Source organism: Geotrypetes seraphini, chromosome 2 (assembly GCF_902459505.1).
Source record: "Geotrypetes seraphini chromosome 2, aGeoSer1.1, whole genome shotgun sequence".
NCBI classification, from domain to species: domain Eukaryota; kingdom Metazoa; phylum Chordata; class Amphibia; order Gymnophiona; family Dermophiidae; genus Geotrypetes; species Geotrypetes seraphini.
In genome coordinates, this window is record NC_047085.1 from 433,326,793 (window position 1) to 433,348,238 (window position 21,446).

Consider the following 21,446-nt stretch of genomic DNA (forward strand, 5'->3'; position numbering starts at 1 on the left):
CATTATCGGCAGGTACTTGAATTAAATCACATCCGCACACGACACACTGGATGCGCAAGGGGCCATGAAGTGCACCCAAGCACATACATTAGCTCTTCAATCTTTAGCCATCCATGACTCCCAGATATTTGGAGGGACATAATCAAAAGAAATGTCTAAATCCATTTTGTGCCTAAGTTGCTAGTCGCTGAAAGTTGGCAGTGTCTTAAATCCATTCCCAAAAAATACGTCCAAAATATATATATTTTTTTCGAGAATCGTCTAACTATACGTCCAGCTGTTTCATCACCCAGACCGCTATGTTGTCTATCTTTATACCCCATTCTCATCCAAAAATTCATCCAAATCAAAAACGCCTAGAAAAAGACCTTTTGGACATGAGAGGGGCCAGCAAAGTGATGCGCTGGACACACAGACATGACAACACAGTAATGGGGCACCTTACAGGACACTGCAGCAAACTTCACCAAAAGGATGCCACATAAACATCTCACCACAACTCCCTTATAGGTCATGGTGAGTCCCCCCAAATCACCCCCAAAATCTACTAGACCCACTTGTCTACTACCCCAATAACCCTTATGGCTACAGGTGCCACCTATATGGCAGTACAGTAGGGTTTTGGGGGGTGCACATGCTTCACCATGAATGCAGAGGTTAGAGTAGCACATGGGCCTGGCCCTCCTCTCTATGGTACCCCCCCCCCCCTCTCCCCGGCTATTTAAGATACCTGTGTGCAGCTCTACTAGGCTTTCCTATATTAGGTGCTGATGTTCTGGAGGCATGTATGTAAAGTTTTTATTCTGATTTTTATGGCGATGTGGGGGGGGTCAGTGATAACTGGGGGAGTGTGTGTGTGTGGGGGGGTTCTATACTTTGTCTATACAGTGGCTATCTGGTCACTTTGGGTACCTTCTGGGCAATTAGACCTAGTTTTCATTCGCCTAAGTTGCTACATTTAAGTTCTGTCTAGGCAGCCTCATTAAACTTTCAGTTATACTTGCAGTTTGACTAAGTCTAAGTCAGTCCATGTCCCGCCCAAATCAAGCCCTCACCACTCCTCCTAAAATGCCCCTTTTAGCTCTGGGCGTACAGCAGCACTGAAGAGGCCTAAGTTGTTTTAAATACATCTAAAACCCGGTTCAATTATCGGCACTTGGACGACTTGCTTTACTGATTGTCCAAGTGCTGATTTAGGCCGGTTTTTAGACGGATTTCCATTTCGATTATGAGCCCCATACAGTATATACACATTAAACAATGGCGCTCAAAATGGAATCACATCTGCACATGGAATTCCAGGTACAGAAGGGGCCACAAAATGATGTCCGTGCATGATATATTAGATGTACAAAGGGCCATCAAATATATTTCAATATATGTTAACTCTTTAATCTTCAGTTGTTTATGCCTTTTATATTTATACTATCTTTAAGCCCGTTACATTAACGGGTGTTACAATATATGTCTGTCTGTCTTTCTTTCTGTCTCTCTCTCTCTCCCGCTGTCTCTCTCTCTCTCTCTCCTTGGCTCCCTTTTTCTGTCTTTCTGTCCCTCTCCCTGCCCCTGTGTCTTTCTTCCTTTCTGTCTGTCTCCCTCCCTCCTGCTGTCTGTCTGTCATTCTTTCCCTCCATTTCCCTGTGCAGTAGTATTTCCACCCCACTTCCCTGCAACAGCATTTCCTTCCCCCCCCCCCCCCGACTTCCCTGTGCAGCAGCAGCGGTATTTGTCTTCCCCTCCAGGTCCCTGTGCAGCAGTTGCAGCATTTCCCTCACCCCTTCCCTTCTCTTACCGCGATCTTGTCTGCTCCGTTCAGCCCCTCCCCCGCGTTCTAGCCTGCTGCGATCTGGCTGCTCCGTTTGGCTCCTCGCGGCTGAAGTCCTCTTCTTTGTCGGTCCCCCTTCCCTTCCCGCGGTCTTGAGCTTCGGTCTGGTCTGGCCTGCTCGCCTTGCCGTATTTCTTTTTTTAGTTGAAAGACGCAGCGGTGGCTCCTCTCATGATCCCCACCTGCGTCGGAAGTCCGACGCAGGCGGGGATCATGAGAGGAGTCACCACTGCGTTTTTCAACTAAAAAATGCAATATGGCAGGGAGCAGGCCAGACTGAAAAACAGAACCGTAAGCAGCGCATGCGCACTTCCTTTGGGTCGCTACAGCTCACGGAAAACTGGCGCACGCATAGGAAGTGCGCATGCGCGGCTTACCGTTTTATTATATTAGAAGATATACACAAGAGGTCATGAAATATATGTCTATACATATGTTTGCTGACTGCCGGGTCTTCTACAGGTTTTGGCTGACATTCAGCTAGAGCTTGCATAAGACACTTATATGGGTCCTGGCTGAATATTGACTTGGACCCATATTAGGTAATCTGGTCAGTTCCTAATCCGCTCTCTTTCTCTCCCTTCCTCCATCCCAGAAAAAATACTGGAATCACTGCTGAAGGAAAAAATAGTTAACCTTTTAGAATCCAAACAGGTTGTGGGATCTGAGGCAACATGGTTCTACCAAAGAAAAATCCTGCCATACATCTGATTGGTTTCTTTGACTGAGCGACCAAAGAACTGGATAAAGGATTGAGCTAGATTTAGGGCTCCTTTTACTAAGCTGCGTTAGGGCTTTAACGCGCGGAATAGTGTGCGCTGCAATGCCGCGCACGATAGACGCTAATGCCAGCATTGAGCTGGCGTTAGTTCTAGCCGCATAGCGTGGGGTTCGTGCGCGCAAATCTGCTGCATGCGCTAAAAACGCTAGTGCACCTTAGTAAAAGGAGCCCTTAATCTACTTGGATTTCAGCAAAGCCTTTGATACAGTTCATCACAGAAAAACTCTTGAATACGCCGAGAGGGCTAAAACAAAGACTAGGACCCAGAGTGGTAAACTGAATAGGAAATGGGTTGACTGACAGGTGGTAAATGGGATTCACCCAGAGAAAAGGAAAGTGAGTAGTAGAGTACCTCAGGAGTCAGTACTGAGGCCAATTCTATTTAATACATTTGTAAGAAACATTGCTGAAGTGTTATGAATATAGGCAATAGAGCAGCGGTTCTCAACCTGTGGGTTGCGACCCCTTTGGGGGGGTTGAACGACCCTTTCACATGGGTCAGCTAAGACCATCAGAAAACACAGATTTCTGATGGTTTTAGGCAGTGTTCTTCAGCCGCCGGTCCACGGTGCGATCAACACGGCATCTTCGGGGCAGCTCCGAGTGCTGGAGTGCACAAAGCTGTGGGAAAAGGCTCCTACACGCGGTCTGTGCCTGAACCGGAAGCCTTCTCTCTGATGTCGCAACATCAGAGGGAAGGCTTCCAGATGAGATGCGCGCGAGGAGATGCTGCCCACAACTTTGTGCAATGCAGCACTCAGGGAGCTGGCCCGAAGAAGCTACGTTGATCGCTCAGTGGACTGGACCAAAAATAACACCAGAAGGCAAGGCACATGGAGGGAGAGCGACAACAACGGTAGGAGAAATGCTTTTATTTTATTTTATTTAGTGATTGATTTGTCTGTTCAGGAAGAAATGCATTTGTTTCTTTTCCTCTAGGATGTACTGCTTGCAGAGTCTTGCATCTTAGGGTCTGTTTGTAAATATTAGTACTCTTAGTTTTTGGTCCTGCATTTGCATGGGGTTATCTGTTTTCTGGTAGGAATGAATGTTAAAAAGCATACAGTGTGCTTTGTGTATTTTAATTTTGTGGTTAACCATTATGTGTTGTTAATACAATTATATTGTACTAGTGTTTAAGCCTGTTACATTAACGGGTGCTAGAATATATGCCTGTCTGTCTTTCTTTATTTATGTCTCTCTCCCTGCTCCTGTCTCTTTCTTCCTTTCTTTCTGTCTCTCTCCTTCCTGCTATTTTTTCTCTCTCTCTCCCTGGCACCCTTTGTCTGTCTGTCTTTCTTTCTGTCTGTCTCTCTCCCTGGCCTCCTTTGTCTGTCTGTATTTCTTTCTGTCTCTCTCCCCCCCCCTTTCCTTTGCAGAAGCAGCAGCGGTATTTCCCTTCCCCTCCAGGTCCCTTTGAAGTAGTAGCAGCATTTCCCCCACCCCCCATTCCCTTCTCTCCCCCCCCCCCCACTTTCCTTTGCAGAAGTAGCAGCGGTATTTCCCTTCTCTTCCAGGTCCCTGCTGAAGCAGTAGCAGCATTTTCCCCCACCTCCATTCCCTTCTCTTACCGTGAGCTGTCCTGCTCCGTTCGGCCCCTCCCCCTTCCCTTCCCGTGGGCTGGCCTGCTGCGGCTGAAGGTTTTTTTTTCAAGTTTCAAAGTACCGGCAACTCCTCTCACGATCCCCGTGGTGGCTGATCCTCCTGTAAAGAGCAGCCTGCAATGGTGGCCGGCTTTAGCGAACCTCGCAGGCCGCTCTCCAACTCGGTAGCACGTTCCCTCTGACGCGATCCCGTGCGTCAGAGGGAACGTGCTACCGAGGTTGGAGAGCGGCCTGCGAGGTTCGCTAAAGCCAGCCACCATCGCAGGCTGCTCTTTACAGGAGGATCAGCGGCAGCAGCGAGTTAGGGCGGGAGGTGTGTTCCCTGCTGAGGACGCGGGCAGGGAGAGAGCTTGCCTGGCTTCCATGGTGAGTGAGGGCGGGAGGAGGGGAGTAGCCAGAATTTTCCCTGCCGCCAGATTGGCAGCCACGGATCACACACCACAGCGGCAGGGAACATGAAATCCTAAGTGCGCATATGCGCTTAGTCTTTTATTATATAGGATGTATATGTGAAAAATGAATGGAAAAAATTGTGTTACAATTAGTACTATTATGGGGGCGGGGTCTGGGGCGGAGATTGAGTGGAGATGGGCACGATTTAGCCCAGTGTTCTTCAACTGCTGGTCTGTGGACCGGTACTGGTCCACAAAATAATTATTGTATTTCTGCCGGTCCATAGGTGTCAAAAGGTTGAAGAACACTGGTCTTAGGAACTGAGACACCACTCCTCTATCCGTCTCCAGGTGGGTCCGCCCACATGCAGATACGCCCACATACATTTATTTGTAATTAGAAATAAATATTTCACAATATATAATTACATATTGTTTTTGTGATTAATCACATGCTTTAATTATGTTTAATTTGTAACAATGAAAATACATCCTGCTTATCAGATATTTATATTACGATTCATAATAGTAGCAAAATTACAGTTATGAAGTAGTAGCAAAAATAATTTTATGGTTGGGGGTTACCACAACATAAGGAAAGGGTTGCGGCATTAAGAAGGTTGAGAACCATTGCAATAAGTGAATACCCAGAGGAAGTAGACACCATGAGATCTTCAAAAATTAGAAGAATTGTCAAAGGTCTGGCAGTTAAAATTTAATGTGAAGAAGTGCAGAGTATTGCTCTTAGGGTGCAAAAATCTGAAGGAGATGTACAAGATAGGAAGTGATAAACCAATGAGAACAGCCCAGAAGTGGGACCTTGTGGTGATGGTGTCTGAGGATCTCAAGGTGACAAAACAAAGTTACAAGGCTGTGGCAACAACTGGAAGGATACTAGGCTGCATAGATAGGCATTTAACCAACAGAAGAGCGGAGGTATTGATGCCTCTGTATAAGTTGTTGGTAAGGCCCCACTTGGAATATTGTGTTCAGTTTTGGAGGCCGTTTCTAGCTAAAAATGTAAAAAGACTTGAAGTGATTCAGATAAAAGTGACAAAAATGGAATGGGGTTTGTGTTACAAAACATGAGGAAAGAATTGATGACTTAAAGATGTATACCCTTGAGAAAAAGAAAGACAGGGCCAGTCTTAGCAATTGCAGGGTCCTGTGTAAACCAGTTCAGCAGGACCCTCTGGCCCATTGCTTAGCCTGGCCCCCTGTTGACAAGATTTTATTTTAAAATGTTTTAATTATGAAATCTCAAATTAAGGCAAATGAAGCAGAAACAAAAGCCTCCATGAACTTAAGGTAAATCTGAAGACACAAAACCTGGATGCACCAGAAGTTTATCGAGGAAAGATCCAACCTGTATATTTCAGCTAACTAGCATGCAGTAGGGATATCCAAGATCAGACTAATGGCCTATACTTTCCAGCCCCCTTTTTACTTCCACTTGTGAAGAGAAGCCACACTTGCCTGTCTCTAACCCTTGAGAAGCAGAGGGAGCAGGTGTTACCCTGAGCCAGGAGCAACTCTTTAGGGAAAGGAGGAGGAGGAAAGAAAAGGACAGACAACTCAGAGTTAGATGTGATCCCAGGCCAGTCAGCCTGATCTTGGACACTCTAATGCAGGCTGGTTAGCTGAAACTTGACCAGGTTGGGTCTTCCCTCAATAAACTTCTAAAGGGAAGAAATGAAATGAGACTTTCAGAGCAACCAGCTGAGCAGAACTGCCTCCAGCTGTCATCCATTGATTCTTTTCCCAACAGAGCATGATGCAAGCAAACAAAATTTTGCATAATTCATCAATCTCAAGGAAAAGTGCACCTAGAAACCAAAACAGGCATTGAACTGTAGCAATCATACATTTGCAGGAAAATAATGAGCTACAGGCATCAGCCATAGTAATCAATATGGCACTGAAAGGCCTCACATCTCTATATGTGCAGTCCATCATGTGGCACAAAATTATAAAATGCCCTTTAACACATATAGCTCAAAATCCTCCCCCCCCCTTGGAATGGTATTGATTCATTATTTGTTCCTGTATTTGGTCTGGAAATAGGGTTATTTGAAGCCAATGCAAAAAGGCACACACTAATTTCATTCCAGGAAAAAAATAAAGATTATGAGCTATATAAAGACATTTTATAATATTATGCCATATGATGCTGAGAAGCTTATCTAAATTCCCTTAAAAAATATATTCTAAAAAAATATTCTGTTCCAAATGTATTTGATTGTTACAAAAAACATCTTGGGGAGTCTACGGGACTGACATCTGCATATTTGATTGCTTAGCATTACCATTGTTGGCAAGTAAGTTGTGGCATTCCTATGCTGTTTCCCTGGCTCCTTTGGGGGAGGGGCTAAGAAAGTGGCTGAGAGCAGCTGAGTTATGGGCAGCCACTGACACTGTCGACCCTGACCAGATCACAATCATAGCTGACTGGATCTCATTGTAGTTAGGATCATAGATGGGGCAGCAAGGCTCAGAGGCTGAGAGAAAGAATTGCTGTGGCCCAAATCCAATCACATTCAATCACAACTGCACTTCTCTGGACTTAGCCACAATTTTTTTCATGTGGCTGAGCTACTATAGAAGTGCAGCTGTGATTGGTCAGGGAGCCCTTTTGGTGCTTAATCTGATTGGACCACTTGCCGCCTAGCAACAGACTGAGGGAATATTGTGGGGCGTGGCATAATAGATGAAGGCTACTGAAGTGAGTGAGACTAAATGCTGATGTGATGCTGCCACCCAATCCAATCCAAACCTTGGTTTTATATACCGATTCATTCCTTACAAAAAGGGCTCAATTCGGTTAACAAGATTTCCTAAATTCAGCTAGAGAATGAGATGATTCTATTCCAAAATTATCTTGGAACATTAGAATCAACTGGAGATTTTTGAAGTAGATAAGTTTTTAACATTTTATGAAAAGTTTTTAAATGCGAAAGTAACCTGATCTCTGAAGGAAGCTTATTCTACATTTTTGCAGATAGAAAAGTAAAAGATTTGCAAAAATTGGATATAGTTTTCATACTCTCAACTGATGGAAAGCCAAGTTTATATTTCTGAGTATTTCTTGAATAAGATGGTAAACAAGAATTGAATAGGACAGGAATGAAGGGGGAGAAAATCCCATGCAAAATTTTTAAAAATCACACAAATACATTTGAATTGAATTCTCCAAAACACAGGAAGCCAATATCGTGCCCTAAGTAAAGGGGTCGCATGATCATATTTGTGCTTACCAAATATCAATTTTGTCGCAATATTCTGAATAAGTTGCAATCTTTTCAGATTGCATTTATTCAGACAGACATGGAAGAAATTAGCATAATCCAACTGTGATAAAATAATCACCTGAACCAACACAGCAAAATGCTGCTGAAAGAATAAATGGTGAACCCATCTAAGTAATCTGAGACTAAAGAAGCATTTTTTTCTCATATTGCTAACTCAGTTTGTAATGAAATACCCAAAGGTAATGATACTGTGGAGGGCAGCAATTCCAAATTAGGACCAAACCATAAAAGTTTTGTTTTTGTGGTGTTTAATTTCATATGAACCAACGAGGCCCAATCCTGAATCCTTAAGATGCAGGAATTAACATTGGATGTCAAATTATTCAAGGAAGGATCAACTTCAAGCAAGATGAAAATGTCATCTGCATATGTATAAATTGACTCCGTTGGAAGTAATTTTAGATACTGTAATGAAGTGCAGGGTCCCTTGGAGCGTGAGGCCCTGTGCAGCCACCCCTGTCACCCCACCTAAATCTGGCCCTGAACAAACCTTTTTCAGAGATGGGAAGGCAGTAGAACTAGAAGATACCAATTTGGGATGGGAGAGCGGGGAACATGGAATTCAGAAATAACATCAGGAAGTACCTTTTCATGGAGAGGGTGGTAGATACCGAAGGAGGTAGTGGAGATGGAAACGGTAATGAAATTTAAAGATGTGTGGGATAAACATAAACAAATCCTGTATGGAAAGAATGGAGCTAAACAAACAGTGGTGGGAAGACTTCTACGGTCTGTGCCCTGATTGTGGCTGGACAGATTTGGATGGGATGGAGTGGGGCTTCAATTACAGCTTCAGTAGTAAGAGAATAAGGCCAGTACTGGACAGACTTCTATGGCCTGTGCCCTGAAAATGGCAAGGACAAATCAAGATCATGTATGCATATGTAGTATCACATTTTACCTTATGCTATGAGTCTTTTTTGTTGGGCAGACTGGATGGATTGTACAGGTCTGTATCTGCTGTCATCTACTATGTTACCGTGAATCGTCAACTTAGCCTTACAGTACATCAGTGCATTGCCTTGGAGTCTCTTTTCATTTCTGTGTTACACGGGGTATCTACCATATTAGCATCTTGGGTTTCAAACATTTGCAGTTTCACATTCAATGAATTTACAGTACCAATACTTCTGATGTCAGTCCATCTCATTGTCAGAAACCCTCTAACTTCCAGATATTTCTTATCACAGTGACAATGCCCAGGTTTGTCCTTCTGAAACTCATTTATTCCAAGGCTTCCTAAAAAGGCTTCAGGACAACTTTACCCCATGTCATGTTTGTTTAATCTTGTTGCCCCAGAGGGCTTTCAATATTGATCTTGGTCTCCAATGATGCTATTATTAGGTCCTGCCTTTTCATAAAAAAGAGTATATTCAGGTTATTTGCATATCCCTGGAAGACACAATCTTAAGCACAAAAAAATGTATTACTGTAGGGTGCGCTGAAATGTCCCACAGTAATTTTTGGATGCATGAATGCTACCCACATTCTAAAAAATGTAATCTATTTTTATAGCACTGGGGAAGGGCTGGGGTGGAGAGTGGGCGTGTTCTGCATTAATCAGGTAGCATGTGGGCATTTGCGAAGTCACTTTTCACTTTCTGCATGTGCTAAGTGCCATTGACTCGGTTTCGAGTTCTAGAGACTTGATGAGTTAAAGATCCAAAAAGGAGGTTGGTCTAGTGCTAGTCCAACAAGGTCTTCCAGCGTCATTTGAAGAAACTATTACAACCTCTTATTGTGTAAACCAAGTCGAGCCTCTGTTGTCTGGAGGATGATCTGGTATATAAACCGAAAGATTGGATTGGATTAGATTGGTCATTCCCATGGTTGTTGTCAATGAATCCAGCCACCTAGTTACAGGTCTCCCTCTTCACCTAGTTCCTTCAATCTTCCCAAACATAATATCCTTTTCCATTTCTCTCTCTCTTCTCACGATATGACCAAAATAAGACAGTCATAACTTCATCATGTTGGCTTTGAGTGATATAGCCAGTCTGATCGCTTCCAAAATTGATCTATCAGTTCTGGCAGTCCACGGTTCTTCTCCAGCACCAAAGTTCAAATGACTCCATCTTCTTTCTAGCTTGCTTCTGTAATGTCCAATTTTCACATCTATAACTGACCACTGAGAAAATGAGTCCATAGACCAGATTGATCTTCGTTTTAAGTGTTATTTCCTTGCTTTCAAATACTTTATCAACAGCTTTCATTATAGAGCAACCAATTGCTTTTCTGCAGAGTATTTCTTCCCTACTAGTTGCCTTGTTTACAAAAGAGCTTAGAAGATTAAAATTCTTTACAACTTCTATTTTATCGCCTTCAGCTCAAAAACTTCATCATTTTCCATGTTCATAATCTTTGTTTTATTTATATTCAGTTCTAATCCCATGTTTCCACTTTAGTACATGTCATATTTCTTCCACTAATCTTTATCCCGATATCAGAACACAGTGGCCTTTCTGAGAATCAGTACAACAGGTATTTGATAGAGCATATTAACCGAGTCTCCAGATTTGCTTCATACTCTTAAATAAGAGATGTGTTTGTCAAGCATGAGCTTATAGATTTAGAATACATTGTCAATAACAATTGTTCAGGCTTTCTTTTTAAGTACAGAAATACATTTTTGCTGTAAATGCACTGAGGGAGAGGGAGGTGTCAATATGGGCTACTGTTAAGATGTGTTATTTTATCATTAACTCCAGTTATTAGTAACTAGATCTCATTCCATTAGTGGGACCTTTGCTATGGCAAGCACCACTAAAACTAATAATAATAATAATGATTTATTTGCTATTTGTATTAAAAATTGAATTCTTTCTTTCTAGGTACTCAGTAAGACTGTTAATGAGACATATATTCTTTGGTCTCAAACTGGAAAGCAAGGCCCACAGTGGAGGAGAGCTGAAGTGTTTTTGGGAATTCATTCATTTTTTCAGGTTTGTCCTAATTATAAAATACCCTAGGAGTCAAAGTAAAATAGTCCCCATTTCTCAAGTACCCTGTCACCCCTTCCTTTACCAATTATATGCATACGAGTATTAAATTGTCCCAAAATTTTGGGTACGTCTCTTGTGGAAGTATTTAAAAAGTTTCATCTGGAAAATTTGAGATTTCCTCTTGATAATATTCCACCTATAAATAAGGCTTATTACTTTTTGTTTTATAAGGACAAAAATACTGAAACAGGGGACCAACCTACAAATTATTCTGGGACTATTACAAATATGCAACAACAAGAGAAAGGTCTACATAATATAACTGCAATTCTTGAAGACTCTCTTTCTGATGTAACGGATCGTGCAACTCTCATTGTTGGTTTTGCTTTTGAACAAGATTTAAGTTCTATTATGAAGATATACTTTAAAAATAGTGGAACGCTTTTCTGTAGTCAGTGAATCTGGTTATATCCAGATGTGACTAAGGGCTCCTTTTACTAAGCCGCGCTAGCGGGGTTAACGCGCGTGACTTTCATCACGCACTAACCCCCACGCTGGCCTAAAAACTACCACCTGCTCAAGAGGAAGCGGTGGCAGCTAGCGCGGCCGACGGTTTAGCACACGGTATGAAGCGCGTTAAACTGCTAGCGTGCCTTTGTAAAAGGAGCCCTAAGTCAACTAAGAAAAGAAGGAAAGAATTTTTAATTATGAGAGACGAAACAAGGAAAATGGAAGGAAAATGGGCTTGATTCCAGTGCTACAATTTGTGACATTGGGCAAGTCACCAAACCCTCCATTTCCCCAGGGACTATAGTTGGATTGTGAGCAAAGCTACATAGGACAGATAGGGAAGATAAAAAGAGGCTTTAGAAGATATATTTTAATCTTTGAATTGAAAAAGTGATCAAAAAGGGAGGAAAAAAATATTGCATACCTATGTAGCGCAATGTAGGTATGCAATATAATTTTTTTTCTTCCTTTTTGATCGCTTTTTCAACTCAAAGATTAAAATACATCAATTAAAGCCACTTTTTATTACTTTAGTTGATCTAGTGCCTTGGAGTAGTGGCATGGGAAGCTGCAAAAATGGAACAGCTTTAATTACAATGATTTTTGGAGTTCTCACTGTTTAAGTATACATTTGCTACACTTATCTCAGAGTATTTTGTGACTTATCTTTGATATACTGTTGCCTGTCACTGATGCATCTGTACAGGACCGGTTGTCTCCAACCCCCCCCTATCCACCAAATTTTTGTCCTTATAATTGGTAAAGGAAGGGGTGACAGGGTACTAGAGAAATGGGGACTATCCAAATAACCAGACAACACTCTTATTGGTATAAATAGCCGCAACTCTGTTTATTAACAAGTCAAATGATCACACTCACTTAACAATAACTGTTTTCCCGAGCTACCAAGTAAACCATAACCTATAATATTTGGCCCCCGACCCTGCCATGCCAGCAAGGGCCTGGGGGATGGCCTGTCCCTACATGCCCCTTTAATCAGAGTCACCAGAACCCCGGGCATGGCTCCCCACCGGTCCCCACTCATCTTCCGATGAGCCCTAGCAGCCAGTAGCTCAGGATAACCGCCAGCCTGAGCCACACAGCAGCCTCCTGCCCAAATAAAACGGGTGGCTGGCTGGGAAAAAGCCGCCTCAGAGGACCCGGTTTTAACAGCTCCGCCCAGCCGTTAGCCCCGCAGCCCTCCACCTATCAGGAGGCTGCTCGGTTCCACCGACCAATAAGCAGCCTCCTCTAGTCCCTAAGCCCGCTCACACTCATTCCGATGGGCGACAACGCGGGCCTTTCAATCCGCATTACAGCCGCTCATCAAGACGAAGGCTCTCCTTTGCTGAATTGCCATTGTAACTAATGAAGGTTTTTTTCTGCCTATGATGGGAAAACTGGAGTAGGCAGACTGAGTTGTGAAATCTCACATTATACTCCGTTTGTGTGCCTAGATTTGATACAGGCCACCTGAGGCTTTTTTCTTTCATTTTTTAGCAATTGTTCTATGCATACATGTTATTCATAATAACTGGAGTGTTTTGAATATTTTGGATTGAATTTAACTTAGGATAGCCTTTTTAGGGCCTAAATTAAACCGAACAGCTGTATGGATAATGCTGGCTTCCCATAGAGTTAGGTGGAATTTCCACACTCTACCCTTGCTCCATCCAAATGCTATCTGGATAGTGCTGTTGAAAATTCTTAGACTGTCTCAGCACTTTCCAGATAGGTAATTTTATAAACGTGCATGTGTATTTCTGCACATTGTGTGCAAAACTGTGCATATTGATTATAGAATATTGGCTGCGGTAAATGTGCAAAAGCCCATTCAAAGAGTCCTTAATTAGAAAACTAGGTGGTAGTTGGCACTAATAACATGGGGGAAATACGGTACTCGTATTGCAAGACTTTGCTCGTTTAGAACAGTCACTACACGTCACTACACTCTCACAGTGTCAGAGAGAGAAGAACTAGCGGCTCAGTTGTGATGTGTGTATACTGTATGTACTTGTATTGCAAGACCCTGCTTGTATATCAAGTTATAATTTAATAAAATGTTTTGCTTGTCTTACAAAACACTTGCAAACCAAGGTTTTACTGTATATACAGTATATTTGAAAGTGTGTGACATGTACTTCTTAATGTTGCTACCAGATGTGATGAGCGCAGGCATCTCTGGTAGGGGAGAAGCAAAAAAACATGACATTTGAAATCATTGTTTTATTATGACATACAGTGTACAACATGAACAACAAAGTACAAGCTCAAATGGTTTAACTGTTAACATCCTTCAAAGTAGTCTCCCAGGTTGTCTTCCAGTTTGTGAGGGACACCCTGTGAACGCACAGTATTACAAGTAATTTCTGCAGTACCACCTGCACCATGCAGTACGGGAGAAATGTCCAGAAATGTTGTACAATGTCATAATCCTACGTGACAACTCTTTGAAGGAAAAGAACTCCATTAAAAACAGAACAAAACTGGTACACACTCCAAACCTACTCTCAAGGTGATTGAGTGCTTAGTTTAGTGAAACAGCTAACATTTATTACTTGTTTGTTTCTAAAACGATAATTTCAAATGTCACATTTTTTTTGCTTTTCCTCTACCAGAGACTGCTGCAGTCATCTCTCATCTGGTGGCAACATTAAGAAGTACATGTCACACACTTTCAAACATGTGGAGGGGCATAATCGAAAGGGATGTCTAAGTCCGTTTACGTCCATCTCGCAAGTCGTCCAAAGTTAAAAAGAGCCTAAGACACATTTTCAAAAGATACATCCAACTTTTTTTTACTTTTGAAAATCGTCTAAATATACGTCCTGCCGATCTGATCGTCCAAGCTGCTAAATCGTCTATCTTTATACCACATTTCCGTCCAACTTTCCGTCCAAGTCCAAAACGCCTAGAACAAGCCCTGTTGGACGTGGGAGGGGTCTGCAAAGTGATGGACTGCACACCCAGACATGCCACCTAAATAGTGGGGTACCTTACAGGGCACTGCTGTGAACTTCACAAAAAGGGTGCCATGTCTTCTCCTCCCTATAGGTTACGGTGAGCCCCCCCCAAACCACCTCCAGAATCCCCTAGACCAGGGGTCTGCAACCTTTAAGACATAAAGAGCCACTTGGACCCGTTTTCGAAAAGAAAAAAAAACTTGGAGCCGCAAAACCATTATAAAACAAATCTAACACTGCATATATTGTTTCTTATCTTAATGCTATATACAGGATCACTAAATTGAAAATAAAATCATTTTTCCTACCTTTGCTATTTGGTGATTTCATGAGTCTCTGGTTGCACTTTCTTCTTCTGACTGTGCATCCAATCTTTCTTCCTTTCTTTCAGCCTCCTGTATGTTTCCTCTCCTCCAGACCTCATTCTCTCCCCCAACTTTTTCTTTCTGTCTCTGTGCCGTCCCCCAAGCCACTCGGTTTGCTGCCACCGCCATCGGGGAACAGCCCCCAAGCCACCGCCGTCCCAAGCTTTCCCTGCAGAAGTGTTGCACTGACCAGCATTCCGCTCCCTGACGTCAATTCTGATGTAGGAGAGGAAGTTCCGGGCCAACAAGGCATTTCTCCTCATTCCATCCAGCCTGAGCCCCATCTCTCCTTGATCCAGCATTTCCCTTCTGTGCCTGTCAGAATTACCATTCCACCTATTTTCCAGCATCACCCTTCTTTGTGTCCATCTCACCTATATCCCTATCTCACCACTTTTTCAGAATCTTCATTTGTCTCTGTCCTTATCTTTACGCCATGTTCACCATTTGCCCTTTCAATGTCTTTATCTCCCCCCCCCACACTTTTTCAGCATTACTTCTATGTCTCCTCTTCATGTCCCCTCTGTATCTCTATCCTTATTCAGTAGGTCCTGCTTACCCTTTCTCTTCTTTGTGTCACTATCTCCATTTTCAGCTTTCCCCCCTTTTCCTTTGTTAATGTACCCTGTAGCCAGAATCTTTCCACCCTCCCTCCACTTCGGCCCAGCACAGTATGAAATATTCCCTTTTGTTTCCCTCCCCTCTCTCTTTCTCTCTCTCTTCTCCTCCCTCACCCACGAGTCCTGCATCTGGCCCTCTCCCTTCTACCTGCACCTGGCAACACCCCCCCTGCTCCGCGGCTCTCTTCAGCAACTCGTCAGCAGCAGTGATCAAGACAAGCTGCCGACATCGAGGCCTTCCCTCTACGAGTCCCGCCTTTGTGGAAAAAGGAAGTTGAAACAAGCGGGACTCGCAGAGGGTAGGCCCCGACGTCAGAAGCTGCTGCTGAGTTGCCGAAGAGAGCCGCGGAGCAGGGGATGTGGCCGGAAGCAGGTAGAAGGGAGAGGGAGATAGGAAGGCTGTAGATCTCCGGAGCATGACACCGACCCCGGCCAGGATGATTTCTTTTTCAAGCACCTTACAAGTCCAGCGTCGCGGGGGAAATAGCCATGCTGAGCAGTGAGCTCAGCACTACACAGATGAAAGCCTTGCTTGCTGATTGGTCCGGCGGGGCGGGGCCGCCGACCAATCAGCAAGCAAGGCTTTCATCTGTGTATGTGCTGAGCTCACTGCTCAGCATGGCTATTTCCCGCCGCGACGCCGGACTTAAGCTGCATGCCTGCGTGACACACTACCGGAGCCGCAGCAAAGGTGGAAAAGAGCCGCATGCGGCTCTGGAGCCGCAGGTTGCCGACCCCCGCCCTAGACCCAATTATCTACCACCCTAATAGCCCTTATGGCTGCAGGAGCCACTTATATGCCAGTAAAAAAGGGTTTAGGGGGTATATAGGGCAGTGCACATGTTTATGTATCAATGCAGTAATTACAGGGGCTTATGGGCATGGGTCCTCCTCTCTATGCCCTCCTCTCTATGGGTCTCTAACCCACCCCTAAGATGACTTAAGCTGCCTCTGGGCTGGACAACTAGGCTTTCCTATGCCAGGCGGCCAGGTGATGATGGTCTGGGGGCTGAAATTTAAAGTTGTGAATAAAATTTATATGGGGGTGGGGGTTGGTGATCACAGGGGTAGTGTGTGGGGGTCTGTATTATGTGTTTTCTGTGCTTATCTGGTGAGTTTAGGCTCTGTTGTTAAACTTTCGGTTATACATGCTATACGACTAAGTCTAAGCTGTCCCACGTCATAAGAAACATAGAAATAGACGGCAGATAAGGGCCACGGTCCATCAAGTCTACCTACCCCAATAACCCTCCCCTATCTTTCTCTGTGAAGAGATCCCACGTGACGATCCCATTTTGTCTTAAAATCAGGCACGCTGCTAGCCTCGACCACCTGCAGTGGAAGATTATTCCAGCGATCAATCACCCTTTTGGTGAAGAAGTATTTCCTGGTGTCACCATGTAGTTTCCTGCCCCTGATTTTCCACGGATGCCCTCTTGTTGCCGTGAGGCCTTTGAAAAAGAAGATATCCTCTTCCACCTCGATACGGCCCGTGAGATATTTGAACGTCTCGATCATGTCTCCCCTCTCTCTGCGTTCCTCGAGTGAGTATAGCTGCAATTTTTTCAGCTGTTCCTCATATGGGAGATCCTTGAGTCCCGAGACCATCCGGGTGGCTATTCGCTGGACCGACTCAAGTCTCAGCACATCTTTGCGGTAATGCGGCCTCCAGAATTGTACACAGTATTCCAGATGGGGTCTCACCATGGATCTATACAATGGCAGAATGACTTCGGGCTTACGGATGACGAAACTCCTACATAGACAACCTATGATTTGTCTAGCCTTAGATGACGCTTTCTCCACTTGCTTGGCAGTCTTCATGTCCTCACTGATGATCACCCCTAAGTCACGTTCTGCTATAGTCCTCGCTAGGATCTCACCATTAAGGGTGTATGTCTTGCATGGATTTTGGCTGCCAAGGTGCATGACTTTACATTTTTCGGTATTGAAACTTAGTTGCCAGGTCCTGGCCAGCGCTCTAGTAGGAGTAGGTCGTGTACCATACAGTCAGGGCACTGAGTTTCTGTCTGACACTGTGCTTTTGTCTGTTGTGTTCTTGCCTACTACATTGCATAGTTTGGCGTCATTGGCGAATAGCACTATTTTACCTCGAAGTCCCTCAGCCTAGTCCCTTATGAAGATGTTGAATAGGATCAGGCCCAAGACCGAGCCCTGCGGCACTTCACTGATCACCTCCATCGTTTTGGAGGGGGTGCCGTTTACCACCACCTTCTGAAGCCTACCTCCAAGCCAGTCCCCAACCCATGCTGTCAACGTGTCTCCCAATCCTATAGAGCTCATCTTGTTCAACAACCTGCGGTGTGGTACGCTATCGAATGCTTTGCTGAAGTCCAAGTATACAATGTCTAGAAACTCTCCAACATCCAGCTTCCCCGTCACCCAGTTAAAGAAGCTGATTAGGTTGGATTGGCAGGACCTCCCCTTAGTAAATCCATGTTGACGCGTATCTCGTAGATTCTCCTCGTTCAGGATCGTATCCAATTGGCGTTTGATTAGAGTTTCCATTAGCTTGCTCACTATTGATGTGAGACTCACCGGTCTGTAGTTAGCAGCCTCCGTCCTGCATCCTTTTTTGTGGAGTGGAATGACGTTAGCCGTTTTCCAGTCCAACGGGACTTTACCTATACTAAGGGAGAGATTGAAGAGCGCGGATAGCGGTTCCGCCAAGACGTCACTTAACTCCCTGAGTACCCTGGGGTGTAGGTTGTCTGGCCCCATTGCTTTGTTAACCTTGAGATTAGACAGCTCAAAGTGGACAGTGCTGGGTGTAAACTCGAAATTTCGAAATGGGTCTTCCGAGCTATCCCTTGTCTGCAGCTGAGGGCCGGATCCTGGTGCCTCACAGGTCAAGACTGAGCAGAAGTATTCATTTAAAAGTTCAGCTTTTTCGGAGTCCGATTCTACATAGTTCCCGTCTGGTTTCCTAAGGCGTACTATCCCGCCTGTGTTTCTGTTTCTGTCACTAATATACCTGAAGAAGGATTTATCGCCCTTCTTGATGTTCTTCGCTAGATTCTCCTCCATTCGGAATTTGGCCTCTCTTAACTTGGCCAGATAGTCTTCTCTAGAGTCCTGCTTCCCTGATTGTTTGTAAGAGATGAACGCTCTTTTCTTTTCTTTTATGAGGTCTGAGATCTCTGCAGAGAACCACTGTGGCTTATTGTTTCTTCGCCGTTTACTTACCAATTTTATATAGTGGTTGGTTTCTTCTTGTATGGTAGCTTTTAGAGTCGACCACATTACTTCTACATTATCTGTTTCTGCTCGGTTATGCAGCGCCTGATGGATGAAATCCCCCATGCCCTCGAAGTTGGCGTCTTTGAAGCTGAGGACCTTGGTTAATGTGTTAGATTTTGCGAAACCTTTCCTGAGATTGAACCATACCATGTTGTGGTCACTGGAGGCCAACGTGTCGCCCACCGATACCTCTGTGACACTTTCCCCTTTGGTAAGTATCAGGTCCAGTATTGCCCGATCCCTTGTTGGCTCCAATATCAGTTGCCTGAGTCGTGCTTCCTGAATAGAGTTTAATAGCCTCCTGCTGCTGTTGGTCGCAGAGGAAAGTGTGGTCTAGTCCACATCAGGCATATTGAAGTCACCTAACAATACTGTGTCCCCACGCAAGGTGATATTCTCTATATCCTCGATTAATTCCATATCCAGTTCATCCTGTTGTATACTACACCAAGATACAGGCATTTGTCCTTCCCCCTGGCCAAATTCACCCAAAGGGATTCCCCTGTATACCTGACATCTGCGATTCTGGTGACTTTAATATCATCTTTGGTATATAGTGCTACCCCTCCTCCCAATTTGCCCTCCCTGTCTCGGCGAAGCAAGTTGTAACCCGGTATGACCATGTCCCACTCGTGGGAGTCCGTGAGCCAGGTCTCGGATATCGCCACCACATCCAGGTCGGCGTTCCTCATTTCCGTCTCCAATTTCAGGATCTTGTTTCTCATACTGTGGGCGTTGACGTACATAGCCCTCCATGTTGTATGTTTGCTATATCTCTGTGGGGATATTCCCGCTTGAGCTACTTGGAGTCCTTTAGTGCAATTTGCAATGTGTGTACTCCTCCTAGACCCAGAATTACAGCGTGAACTTGCCCCAGACTCGGAAATGTGTACACTCTCCCTTGACCCAGAATTACAATGTGAGCCTACCCCAGATTCTGAAATGTGTGTAACTACCCCAGCCCCAAACCCATAAATGCAATGTTTACTTACCTCAGTCTCATCAAAGTATTTGCAGCTTGGCTCACCAGGTAGGTTAATTGTGCCTGTACCCTCCCCCAACTTACCTAGTTTAAAGCCCTGTGAAGTAGGTGGGCTAGTCGGTGTCCAAAGACATTCTTTCCTCTTCTGGTCAGGTGTAGCCCGTCTGGTCCCTGTAGTCCTTGTAGCGCCTCTCCATGGTGCAGGAACCCGAAGTTCATCTCCTTGCACCATCCGTGCAGCCAGTCGTTAGCCCTCTGGATGCGATCATCCCTGGCCCTACCCTTGCCCCTCACTGGGAGGATCGAGGAGAAGACTACCTGCGCATCCATCCTCCTCAGCTTCTCACCCAGGGCTCTAAAGTACTCAGGTATGCTCTCCGGGGTGTTCCAGGCAGTGTCGTTAGTTCCGACGTGGATGAGAAGCATGGGGAAGTGGTCCTGGGGCTTGATGAGTCTGTCCAGGCAAGCGGTCACATCCCGGATCCTGGCCCCTGGCAAACAGCAAACCTCTCTCGATAGCAAATGTGGTCTACAGACTGGTCCCTCGGTGCCCCTCAGCAGCAAATCCCAATAACCACCACTCTGCGCTTCTTGGGGGGGGGGGGGGGGGGCGACCTGTTGTCTCCGGAACTGGAACCGTTTGCTGAACAACTTCCTGTACCTCGTTGTCAGGTCCCTCCTATAGCAGCTGGAATCTGTTCCTCAAGATGATTTGTGGGGTCGATGCAGAACTGCCCTGTAAGTGAAAGAAAGAGACAAAATGAGAGGAAGGTCTTCTGCATTTGCCTGTGGAGGAAGTTACCAGCTGCCAGGAATCAATGTCTCCAGCCTCTTCCTGTATTCCGATGGTTGGTCCCAAGGTTGCAGATTTGGTTGCTTTGGGCGTGATGAGGATGGTCTTGTCAGGTTCCCGTTCGGAGATTTGGGACAGCTCCTGGATGACTCCGTCGATGAAGACCTCGTCGTCTCGGATGCTTCTCAATCATTGAGCCTCCTCTCTCAGGCTCATCAGCTCCAGCAAAGGCTTCCATCTAGCTGCTCCGTTGTTTCCGTCTGTGTGGAGACTGTGGTCATCTTTGTGGGTATGGCCTCGGTCTGAACAGAGACCTCTATACTCTGTCCTGGTACCCTTTCCGCCTGCACGAGGTCCGTGGCCACCCCCTGGATCCCCTCGGTGACTGAACTGCCTGTCTTGAGTGAAGTCTTGTTGCTCCTAGTTCTACCTGCCATTTTCAAGAGGGGTTTTTTGTTGTTGTTGTTGTTTGTTAGTTCTTAGTCAGGTAGTTAGTTATTGGTCAGATAGTTATTTATTTATTGGTAGTTAGTTATTGGTCAGATAGCTTAAGGATTGAGGTAGTCAGTTAATTGTTACTTATTAGTTAAGGCCGCCCAACTCCCACCCTCGACACGCCTCCCGAAACGCCCCGTTAGCTTTAGACGTTGAGCGGCACTATGAAGGCCTAGGTTGTTTTTAAATACATCCAAAACCTGGTTTTATTATCGACACTTAGACATTTTTGAGAAATGTTCGTCCAAGTGCCGACTTGGGCCGGTTTTTGGACGTGTTTCTCTTTCGATTATGAGCCCCATACTGTATATTAGATTTCCAGTGTTGGCACATGAGAGAAAAAAAAATGGTTGCCATGACTTATGAATCAACTCTCATAACTATTTGTTTTTTTCTCTCTCTCTCTGAATGCCAAGCAAATATCCCACTGTGGTTTTGAGAATTGCTTAGAGGTTATTATTTTATTAGACATTTAATCAAATTAAATGAATAACTAAATCAATAAATAGAGCATGTAAACTAACAAGGTCAATGATGATCTGTCATATTTATTTAAAGGAGCGTGTTATGCATTTTATTCTTGTCATTGTGGTGAACCACATTAC

The 21,446-nt window shown here is 44.6% G+C and overlaps 1 protein-coding gene across 1 annotated transcript in view; it reads left to right on the forward strand.

Moving 5' to 3' along the window:
- MALRD1 (MAM and LDL receptor class A domain containing 1) overlaps nucleotides 1-21,446 on the forward strand; it is a gene marked incomplete at its 3' end in the record, with an annotated part of 701,795 nt that overhangs the window by 271,470 nt on the left and 408,879 nt on the right. Inside the window, exon 26 of the mRNA XM_033932884.1 lies at nucleotides 10,742-10,852. Within this exon, the coding sequence (XP_033788775.1) occupies nucleotides 10,742-10,852 (111 nt within the window). The remainder of the gene's footprint in view (nucleotides 1-10,741; nucleotides 10,853-21,446) is intronic.